The following is a 12,295-nucleotide window of genomic DNA, read 5'->3' on the forward strand; positions in this document are numbered from 1 at the left end:
AGGGGAAGGCTGGCATGTCTCTGTGTGAGGGGAAGGCTGGCATGTCTCTGTGTGAGGGGAAGGCTGGCATGTCTCTGTGTGAGGGGAAGGCTGGCAGGTCTCTGTGTGAGGGGAAGGCTGGCAGGTCCCTCTCCTCCCCTCAGAGATGTTACTGCCAACACATCAGCCACGTAGAATGAATCTGGGCCGGGGGAAGCGCAGACTTCTGTGTATGTCCCTGAGCTCAGCAGCATTCCCGTCCTAACTTCCCAGCAGCCTTTTTATAGCGGGGCTGATTCGCCCTTCCTCTTCATCGTCTCCTCCCTCCCATTATGTGTATGAGAGGGGCTTGTACGACCCGGAGAAAGGAGGGGGTGTCCACGTTTACATATATCAGTTAATGGCCGCCACACACCAGTAAATAAATGTTGTAAACTATTAAATGTGTACACTTTGTTGTGTAAGCTCGCCCGCGGAGGAGACGCTGTGTACATGCTCCACAGATTGCAGTCCGCCGGTCCCTGCCCGTACACCGCCGCATGCTTGTCATCCCCCCTGTGCTGCCAGCCTGTGCCCGCGGCGCCCTACCGGCAGGAGGTGCTCTGTGCTCCCGGGTCCTGCACATACTTTCCTCACTAGCACCTCCCCCTCCTGCGCTCCATCCCCGCCGAGTGCTCGGGGCTCACCTCCTCCTCACTATTCTGACCCCCGCTGATACATCACGCTCCGTCACATCATGGGCGCACGGCACAGGACCAGCCCGGCTGCCACTCTACCGGGGATGCCAGTGGGTCGCTGGCCAGTACTGGCCCTGCAGGCCGCCTTCCTAGTAAGTTTTGTGACTTGTAATGACGCCCCTCCGGTGCCCGGGGACCAGCTGCACATTGACAGGACCTCGGTGCCCGAGCTGTGCCCACGCACTGTCAAGGAAGGAGACTTCGTGCGGTACCACTACCATGGCACTTTCCCGGATGGCACAAAGTTCGACTCCAGGTAGGTGGCAGTAATAACACGTAGATTGCGCAGAATGAGAAGAAAGCAGTACTGGGGCATAAGAGGCATTACTTCCATCTACAGGAATCATCCACAAAGCCATCTGCTGTGCCAAGCACTCCATCAGCAGTCCAGTCATTCATCCATACAAGCAACTCCACCAATCATCCATCCATACAATCAACCACTCCACCAATCATCCATCCATACAATCAACCACTCCACCAATCATCCATCCATGCAATCAACCACTCCACCAATCATCCATCCATGCAATCAACCACTCCACCAATCATCCATCCATACAATCAACCACTCCACCAATCATCCATCCATGCAATCAACCACTCCACCAATCATCCATCCATGCAATCAACCACTCCACCAATCATCCATCCATACAATCAACCACTCCACCAATCATCCATCCATACAATCAACCACTCCACCAATCATCCATCCATACAATCAACCACTCCACCAATCATCCATCCATGCAATCAACCACTCCACCAATCATCCATCCATGCAATCAACCACTCCACCAATCATCCATCCATGCAAGCAACTCCACCAATCATCCATCCATACAATCAACCACTCCACCAATCATCCATCCATGCAATCAACTCCACCAAACATTCATCCATGCAATCAACCACTCCACCAATCATCCATCCATACAATCAACCACTCCACCAATCATCCATCCATGCAGTCAACTCCACCAAACATTCATCCATACAATCAACCACTCCATCGATCATTCATCCATACAATTGAGCACTCCACCAATTATCCTTCCATGCAATTAACTCCACCAATCATTCATCCATTCCTACAATCAACCACTCCACCAATCATTCATCCATCCAATCAACCACTCCACCAATCATCCATCCATCCATCCAATCAACCACTTCACCAATCATCCATCAAATCAACCATTATCAATCATGCATCCATCCAAACACTCAATTAGCCAACAATCCATCTATACAATCAAGCAATTAACCAATCATCCATCTATACAATCAAGCAGTCATCCATCCAATCAACCTATCATCTATCTGTTCATATAATTCATTGATTATTCATCTATCAAACCAACCACTTAGTCACTGAGCCATCCATCCCACCTATTGATGGTTTCATGCGTCTCCCATTCATTCATTGCATTGACCATTTTGTTGGCAGGATTTGGCAAGTTGCTGCTGCAGCCATAAAAACACTTTAATTTGGGGACGTTTTACCTGTAATGGGCTATATACTGTACTTTTTCCTATTTTTCCTGAGTGATTGCTGCAGATATGGCCCTGGAGTCACTGATTTAACACTAGAACTACTGGACTCGTGACACCTATATAGAAATACATAATGTAAAGTAGTCAAAATGACTACCTCAGTAGTTCTAGTGTTAAACAATTTGCAACTTTTCAAAGCCTTTTACTTCAGTTTTCTTCTGTAAATCTTTTGATGAGTTAGGACCATTACTCCAGAAATGTGAAGAATCAGCAAAGGGCCTGATTAATCACTTTCTTTTTTTCCCGTTGTAATGATGTTTTTTGCCTGTAAATTCTTCAACATTTTGCATGTGCGCAAGGGCAGGGCCCTCTTCCCTCTGTACTAGTCTGTCTACTGTAACTTGTGTATGTATTCTGTATGTAACCCCTTCTCCTGTACAGCACCATGGAATTAATGGTGCTCTATAAATAAATAATAATAATGTGGTTCATAATTTTTGTGCAAAATAAATAATGCTATTTCATTGGGGGGCTGAACTGGAGTGAGAGGCGTCGAAAAATACGATATTTGGTAAAAGTCACATTTTTATGAATGTGTCTAAAATATCTGGATAAAGTTGTCAAGGAAAAATTATAACACAGCGTTAAAAAAGTAAAATGCCTAAAAACTGGCACCAAAGGTATAGAGATTAAGACGCAAATACTAAAGCCACATTAAAAGGAACACGTGAGTCCAGAGAAGTGGAGAAACAGCAGAGATGACGCAGAGCTGAAACTGAAGTGCGCCTCATTTATTAAGAGGTGCCCGCCTCTAAAGGTCTGGGCAAGAGTATTAAATCTATGAACTTAAATTATGCCCCAGAATTTATGCTAGATTCTGCCTTAAATTGTCAGGCCGGGGTAGGCCCCTTACACAGAGCGCCATTTACTTTCTAGAAGACTCGCAAGAGCAGCAGAGAACTAAAATATGAAGAAAATCTCCCTTTTGACTATTCACTGTTCTGCTGAAAGGTGTAAGTTGTCGTGTTGCTGTGCATTCTCACTTTATGGTGTGGGTGTTGCAGAGGTTACAGCATATATGAATAGGCCCCTAGACCCCGGGGGCTGCAGGCCCCTTACCAGTCACTGCTCTGGAGTTAGGAAGCACAATTTTGCTTTCACACAAGACTCGGCCCCTCATTGTAATTAGCACTACAGGCCTAGGCCACAATGCCTGAGTGCAGTATTTGCTTAGTTTTTTTTACCTCGGTAAAAAAGTGGAACAATCAGAGGAAAGTATAAGGCTATGTGCGCACGTTGCGTACAGTTCACTGCAGAAATTTCTGCAGCGATCTGAAGAGCACATGTGCGCTTTAAATTGCTGCAAAAATGTCCGTAGTTAAGCCGATTCCATGCGCTCTGCCTGCAGCTCCTCCCATAGACAGAGCAGGGGCTGCCGGCAAAGCGCACGGAAGAAGTGACATGTCACTTCTTTTTACGCAGCGCTTCGGCAGATTGTGTTTATACTGCGCAAGGCAGTGGTTTTGATGCAGCGAAAATACGCGGTGTCCAATACGCTGTGAACACTGATCTTGGGCACGGGCCCTTAAAGAAACACGTGTACCATTTCTCCATTGTCCACTCACTCTGGCTTTGGCTTACAAGTACTGAGGTAAATACCTCACCAAACACTAAATGTGTGCACGTGGCCTTATAGTGAGTATATATAGTATGCAGCATGACACTTTATGTGCTGTTAGTATCCATGCAGAGGTGGGCGCAGAATAGTATGTACAGGGCCTATCATATCACACCACATCTCTGGGTGATCATTCTGGTGATGCTCATCATTATATACAGCACTAGTATCATTATCATCCAGCAGTCCTCTAATGCAAATATATTTAAAAACATGTAAAACACATCAGGCTCCATTAATGAAAACTATCACACTTTTCAGCATATACAGCACAAGCTTCTGGCCTCTTCTCTTCCATATATCCATTATGGCACAGCCTTCAGATTAGCGCAGTCTAATGTATTACAGACATATAAACTAATGGATCCAGTATGTGGAACATTTTCTGTGGAAGCAAACTGTGAAGACCTGCTCCAGCTCCGATCAGCCGAGCACTGCAGTATTTAGTAAAGTTCAATAAGTGCAGCAGATTCTCGTACACTCATAAAACACTTCTATACTTTGAGCTAATTTTTTCAGCAAAATGACACTAGTTATATGTGTCCTAATACAAAATGCCAGAGCTGAAGATTAGCAGCAGCTTTACTTCCCTGGTCTCAATTAGGGGCAAGCTGAAACATGACTCCCAAGGATTGTCCACGTCCCCACATTTGTGAATTTCGGATAGAGGTAGTCTGTTGTGAAGCAATGGGTTTTGCAGAGGGTGCCTGGATATCAGTACGGATTTTTTGCCCAACGTATTTATAGGTCTTACATGAAAATTGTTAGCACATAATTAAGAAGGCTTCCAGCACAGATGGCCTACAGTTCTTAAGGCCTCATTCTCCACTATGGTTTCTCTACACTTTTCACTTGTAGAACTGCTATGCAGACAGGAAAACAAACGCTGTAAGGTTTGTCTGTAGAAGGGGAAACCAAACATGGACGAAAGCTCCATTACTTTTCAATAAAGATCAGACAGCGTTAAGGAGAAACCAGGGAATTAATTGAACCTACAATTAATTACCAGCAACATATCGGCAAAACATATAATTATAAATAACCAATCATGTTGCAAAAATTTTCCTATGGGTGTAAGAACTTACAGGCAGGTAGTTGCTAACTACCTGCCTGCTCTGCCTAGTGATTATCTCTGCCGGCTCAGACAGTGACTCTCCTGCTTCTTTTCACCTCACCACAACAGAGAAACATCTCTCCTGGTCTGCTCCATCAGACAATGCATTGCTGCTGACGTCACACTTACCAGCAGCTGGTTCCACACAGTTAAGCAGTGTGTAGCCGGCTGTTAATTCGCATGACGTCAACAGAGACACCCCATCAATAGAGCAGAGCGAAAGAGAAGACAATGCTCTGTCGATATGACATCACCGGAAGCAGGAGAATTGCTTTCAGGAGTGGTCCTTGACCTCTCTGAGGAAACAGAGATCAGCTCTGGGTAGAGCAGGCACGTAATTACCTGCCTGTAAAGGCCCAGTCACACACAACGACTTACCAGCGATCCCGAAAACGATGTGACCTGATAGGGATCGCAGGTAAGTCGCTGGGAGGTCGCTGGGAGGTCACAGGTAAGATATCACACAGTCAAATCTTACCAGCGATGCAGGAACAATACAGGTCGCAGTAGCGACCTGTATAACGATCTCAGCAGTCACTGGGACCCTGTCACACAGTGTCAAACACAGTGATGGGTCCTGCCCAGCAGGACATCGCCTTTGAAGAAAATGGCCTGGACCATTCTGCAACGATTAGCGATCTCACAGCAGGGGCCTGATCGCTGGTAGATGTCACACATAACAAGATCGCTAACGGGATCGCTACTGCGTCACAGAAACCGTGCCTCGGCTGCGATCTCGCTAGCGATCTCGTTATGTGTGACGGTACCTTAAGTTCTTAGACCCATAGGAAAAAATAACCAAAGTCCCAGACAACCACTTTAAATGTTTTAGTCCCCTGAGTAAAATAAACAAGCTTATACTTACCCCTCACAAAGGAGCCACTCCACCAATGTCTGTTCTCCAGTTGACATTTTATGTTCAAAATTCTTCAAAACAATTTTTAGCACAATATTAAAAATGCAAAAGGAAGGAGGTGGGCGGGATGTTCAAAAAGTCACATTTATGTAAAAATTAGAAAACTAAAGGCCCATTTACACACAACAATATCGCTAAGACGATTTCGTCGGGGTCACAGTGTTGGTGACTCACATCCGGCCTCGTTAGCAATGTCGTTGTGTGTGACCCCTTTTTGCGATCAGTAATAATCGCAAAAAGGTGTCAAATCGTTCGTCGTGTACACGTCGTTCATTTTTAAAAAATCTTTCCTCGTTTTTTTCTTCAACCCATTTTGCGATATTTTCGTGCAAAAAATTTACACATTTTGCAAAATGGTCCAAAAATTGTGTGAAATTAACTGAACACTCAGATAAATGTCAGACATATCTCCGCAATTTTGCACGGTCCACTTGGTCTGCGGAAAAAATCTGACATGTAAACAACCCCATAGAGTCTCATATTTACAAGTGCCATCTGTGAAAAAAATGGATAGTATTCGTATGTGAAAAACTGACTTGTGAATGAGGCCTAAATATCTGGAAAAGTCACATTGATGTAAAAATTAGAAAACTAAAGGCCCATTTACACACAACAATATCGCTAAGACGATATTGTCGGGGTCACGGTGTTGGTGACGCACATCCGGCCTCGTTAGCGATGTCGTTGTGTGTGACACCCTTTTTGCGATCAGTAATGATCGCAAACAGGTGTCAAATCGTTTGTCGTGTACACGTTGTTCAGGAACAACATCGTACATGCGGCCGCCGGCAATGAGGAAGTAAGGAGGTGGGCGGGATGTTTCGGCCGCTCATCTCCGCCCCCCGCTTCTTAGTGACGCCGCTGTGACGGCGAACGAACCTCCCCCTTAAAGGAGAGATTGTTCGGCGGCCACAGCGACGTCGGTGAACAGGTAATTGCGTGTGACGCTGCCACACATGTGCGCGTCAAATCGCTGCAGAAACACTGCATAATGGATGCAGTTTTTCTGTAAAAAAAAAAACGATTTCATGCGCTAAAGCGGGCTTTACACGCTACGAGATCGCTACAGCGATCTTGTTGGGGGTCACGGATTTTGTGACGCACATCCGGCCGCTGTAGCGATGCCGTTGCGTGTGACACCTATGAGCGATTTTGCATCGTCGCAAAAATGTGCAAAATCGCTCATCGGTGACATGGGGGTCCATTCTCAAATATCGTTACTGCAGCAGTAACGAAGTTGTTCCTCGTTCCTGCGGCAGCACACATCGCTCCGTGTGACACCGCAGGAACGAGGAAGCTCTCCTTACCTGCCTCCCACAATGCAGAAGGAAGGAGGTGGGCGGGATGTTCGTCCCGCTCATCTCCGCCCCTCCGCTTCTATTGGGCGGTGGTTCAGTGACGCTGCTGTGACGTCGCTGTGACGCTGAACGAACAGCCTCCTTAGAAAGGAGGCGGTTCGCCGGTCACAGCGATGTCGCAGGGAAGGTAAGTAGTGTGACGGGTCCGGGCGATGTTGTGCGACACGGGCAGAGATTTGCCCGTGTCGCACAACCGATGGGGGCGGGTGCGCACGCTGGCGATATCAGTACCGATGCTTCTGCCCCCACCATAGACAGAGTGGGAGCTGCATCCACAGCGCATGGAATATTTGACATGCTCATTTTATGAACGCACGGATTTGGGTCAAAATTTTAGCACCCAAATCGCTGTGTTCATAAAAGCAACATGCGCACGTATCATGCACAATCAACATAGATTGTGCAGGGGACGCAGGATGCATGCATTTATGCTGCAGTGCAATACGCAGCACAAATGCATACAAGTACGCAACGTGCGCATGAGCCCTAAATATGTTTCTCATAAGGCTTCATCAGTTGACACTGGAGCAGTACTTACTTCCATTTAATATATTGCACATTCACCTTCTAACAATTCATCCAAGTATTGTATATGCCCGATGATCATGGCCTCCTTCCTCCCCACCACCCACAATTCGGAATTACACTGCATACGTGCAGGCAGATGCTTGGCTCTTTCATCCTTAGCTTTGCCCTTTATCATGATGCCACACACAAAAGATCAGTGAGTGCGTATTTGAATGGTGATGGTTTCGCCTTTTCCTCCAATGTGGGTATCAGCCACACTTTAATTTCCAGGACACAGGCAGCGATGGAGAAGAAGGTTGTGATCATCGAGCATAGTCGATACCCTGAAGTAATTAAAAATTGCTAGACTAGACCACCCTTCTATATAGATGTAAGACCCTATTACACAAGAAAAAAATGTAATGATAGAGATTGACCAGTGAAAAGTTATCATGTTGTTATCAGGTATTCAAAGCATGTATTACACCTTAAAGGGAACCAATCACCAGGGTTTTCTTATATAACCTAAAGCCAGTGCTGTACTGGCACTATCAGGCTGATGCTATACATACCTGTAGTGGGCAGCTCAGATGTTTAGGTTTTGAAATCCAAGAAAGTGAAGTTTGTAAAATGAGCAGCTTCTTGAGTGACAGTTGCACTGGAGCAGATCATATATTCATAGTTATCCCCTCCCCCTGTTAGAATTAGCATAAGCATTATACAAACGACTCACGGTACGGATGTATAGTATAAAAAAAAAAGGAGTGTCTACACCAACAGTATAACATCTAATGAACCACCAAATAACCCTCAGTAAAGTAGTCGCACCGTTACCATCATGTTCAGGTACATAGATATCTGCTGGCCTTAAAAAATTTGCTTCATGTTAAATAGATAATGGTGGGCGCTGAAAGGGCATTTGCTTTTCATACGCACATGTACTTTTGAAATCAGCCAATAGGGACACATTGTAATTTAGTAGACATGCTTTTTCACACGCCCACGCACGCCCACAAAGACAAATCCACTCCTCTAGTGCGATGTGCTGGCGAGGTGGTAGCGACTTTTTATACTGTGACATTTTATGCAATCATTTTTAAGCATATTGAAAAATCTAGTTTTGCGAAATGGAACGATATTACAATCGCTAGCAGCTATTATACACTGTGAATATCACTCTGTTTTGAACAATATTGCGATTTTCTGTGCAATTTTTGCCCGTCTAATAAGGGTAAAAGAGCAGGCATCCCTTAATCAAAACCACAGACAATACCATAGCCAACCTACAGTGCCTACAAGTAGTATTCAACCCCCTGCAGATTTAGCAGGTTTACACATTCGGAATTAACTTGGCATTGTTACATTTGGACTGTAGATCAGCCTGGAAGTGTGAAATGCACTGCAGCAAAAAAGAATGTTATTTCTTTTTTTATTTTTTTTTTTAAATTGTGAAAAGTTTATTCAGAGGGTCATTTATTATTCAACCCCCTCAAACCACAAGAATTCTGTTTGGTTCCCCTAAAGTATTAAGAAGTATTTCAGGCACAAAGAACAATGAGCTTCACATGTTTGGATTAAATATCTCTCTTTCCAGCCTTTTCTGACTAATTAAGACCCTCCCCAAACTTGTGAACAGCACTCATACTTGGTCAACATGGGAAAGGCAAAGGAGCATTCCAAGGCCATCAGTGTTACGGGGGGCTGTCTGATAATAACCGAAAGGAGTATCAGACAGTCAGGGTCCACCGTGCAAAGACTTTGCTGCAGACTATGGCAGAGTGCAATACCTCTGTTAACTCACAGAAGGATATAATAAGTAAGTAAAGCAATTCCTCCCTTACTTGGAGGGTGTGTGGAATGATCTCTGTTAATAATCACAGAGACAAAGGCAATGTGTGCGAAATGGCACCTACCTAGGTCCGCTCTTCTAGTGGTGCAAAAGAGACGAACAGCAGCGTAAGCCGCACAAAGCTCCTACCTGCGTTCGCTCCACTAGTGTGCGAGGACACGAACCACTAGATATGGCACCTGCCTAGGTCCGCTCTTCTAGTGGTGCAAAAGAGACAAACAGCAGCGTAAGCCGCACAAAGCTCCTACCTCTGTTCGCTCCCCTAGTGTGCGAGGATACGAACAACTGCCAGACGCAGTATAAGGAACGTTACCCTAGCGGCAATGTCCACCTACGAGTAGAATCACAAGGCCCAGCCAGACCATGTGCCTCAGGCACCTGCCTATGTCCGCTCCCCTAAGAGGTAAGGATACGGACAGCAGCCGAAGCTGTAAGGTATAAGAACGCTACCCCGCCGGTAGAGCTCACCTAGCATAGACAGAGGAATGCCTAGAGGAACGCGCACAGAGCGTCTACTCATATGCATGAACCAAGAGGACTGAGCACCATGCGGCGTGTGTCAGGGTCTTATATAGACTCTGTGCCTCATCCAAGATGGAGGACACCAGAGCCAATCCGCTGCCAGAACGACAGGAGTAACGTCATGCTGGCCTATCACCAAGCAAGGCGTCACAAGCACATGACCAGCGACCAATCGGCATAGAAGGTGTCAGAGACATGTGACCTCGTGTCAGCGATGATGTCACCCGCACATGTGCAATGGCTCCAAGATTGGACTTAGTCTCCGGCGCTCGCACATGTGCAGTAGCAAGAAATCTGGACTTAGCCTCCAGCGCTCGCACATGTGCAGTAGCAAGAAATCTGGACTTAGTCTCCAGCGCTCGCACATGTGCAGTAGCAAGAAATCTGGACATAGTCTCCAGTACTCGCAGCAACCGTAACAATCAGAGACAAGATCGTGGAGGGTCACAAGGCTGGCAAGGGGTACAAAACCCTTTCCAAGGAGTTGGGCCTACCTGTCTCCACTGTTGGGAGCATCATCCAGAAGTGGAAGGCTTATGGAACTACTGTTAGCCTTCCACGGCCTGGACAGCCTTTGAAAGTTTCCACCCGTGCCGAGGCCAGGCTTGTCCGAAGAGTCAATGCTAACCCAAGGACGACAAGGAAGGAGCTCCGGGAAGATCTCATGGCAGTGGGGACATTGATTTCAGTCAATACCATAAGTAACGTACTCCACCGCAATGGTCTCCATTCCAGACGAGCCCGTAAGGTACCTTTACTTTCAAAGCGTCATGTCAAGGCTTGTCTACAGTTTGCTCATGATCACTTGGAGGACTCTGAGACAGACTGGTTCAAGGTTCTCTGGTCTGATGAGACCAAGATCGAGATCTTTGGTGCCAACCACACACGTGACGTTTGGAGACTGGATGGCACTGCATACGACCCCAAGAATACCATCCCTACAGTCAAGAATGGTGGTTGCAGCATCATGCTGTGGGGCTGTTTCTCAGCCAAGGGGCCTGGCCATCTGGTCCGCATCCATGGGAAGATGGATAGCACGGCCTACCTGGAGATTTTGGCCAAGAACCTCCGCTCCTCCATCAAGGATCTTAAGATGGGTCGTCATTTCATCTTCCAACAAGACAACGACCCAAAGAACACAGCCAAGAAAACCAAGGCCTGGTTCAAGAGGGAAAAAATCAAGGTGTTGCAGTGGCCTAGTCAGTCTCCTGACCTTAACCCAATTGAAAACTTGTGGAAGGAGCTCAAGATTAAAGTCCACATGAGACACCCAAAGAACCTAGATAACTTGGAGAAGATCTGCATGGAGGAGTGGGCCAAGATAACTCGAGACCTGTGCCGGCCTGATCAGGTCTTATAAAAGACGATTATTAGCTGTAATTGCAAACAAGGGTTATTCTACAAAATATTAAACCTAGGGGTTGAATAATAATTGACCCACACTTTTATGTTGAAAATTTATTAAAATTTAACTGAGCAACATAACTTGTTGGTTTGTAAGATTTATGCATCTGTTAATAAATCCTGCTCTTGTTTGAAGTTTGCAGGCTCTAACTTATTTGCATCTCATCAAACCTGCTAAATCTGCAGGGGGTTGAACACTACTTGTAGGCACTGTATGTGAAGAGCCCCACTGTATGGAGACCCATACCAGATTCCCTTCTTTCTACAGAACACAGACCTGGGTGTCACCATGGATTGAGCTCTGGGAGCACCTGCAGAACTTTCAGTGGTATAAAGAGTAAGGGCTCATGCGCACGTTGCGTAATTACATGCATTTATGCTGCGTATTGCACTGCAGCGTAAATGCATGCGTCCTGCGTTCATTGCACAATCTATGTAGATTGTGCATGATACGTGCGCACGTTGCTTTTTTGAACGCAGCGATTTGGGTGCTAAAATTTTGACCCAATCCGTGCGTTCATAAAAGCAGCATGTCAATTTTTGGTGCTCTTTGGATGCAGCTCCCACTCTGTCTATGGTGGGGGCAGCAGCCATAGCGCATGAAATCGGCTTTTTTATACAAAAATACTGCATCCATTATGCAGTGTTTCTGCAGCGATTTGAAGCGCACATGTGCTGTCAAATCGCTGCAGAATATTCAGCAGTTACGTGCGCATGAGCCCTAAAGTGTT

General features: G+C 46.0%; 1 protein-coding gene across 1 annotated transcript in view; it reads left to right on the forward strand.

The window, feature by feature from the left end:
* The first annotated feature begins 599 nt into the window (after nt 1-599).
* FKBP9 (FKBP prolyl isomerase 9) overlaps nt 600-12,295 on the forward strand; it is a 77,567-nt gene continuing 65,871 nt past the window's right edge. Inside the window, exon 1 of the mRNA XM_075315100.1 lies at nt 600-972. Coding sequence (XP_075171215.1) covers nt 716-972 — 257 coding nt within the window. The 5' untranslated portion in view covers nt 600-715. The remainder of the gene's footprint in view (nt 973-12,295) is intronic.

This window comes from Anomaloglossus baeobatrachus, chromosome 6 (genome assembly GCF_048569485.1).
Source record: "Anomaloglossus baeobatrachus isolate aAnoBae1 chromosome 6, aAnoBae1.hap1, whole genome shotgun sequence".
NCBI classification, from domain to species: domain Eukaryota; kingdom Metazoa; phylum Chordata; class Amphibia; order Anura; family Aromobatidae; genus Anomaloglossus; species Anomaloglossus baeobatrachus.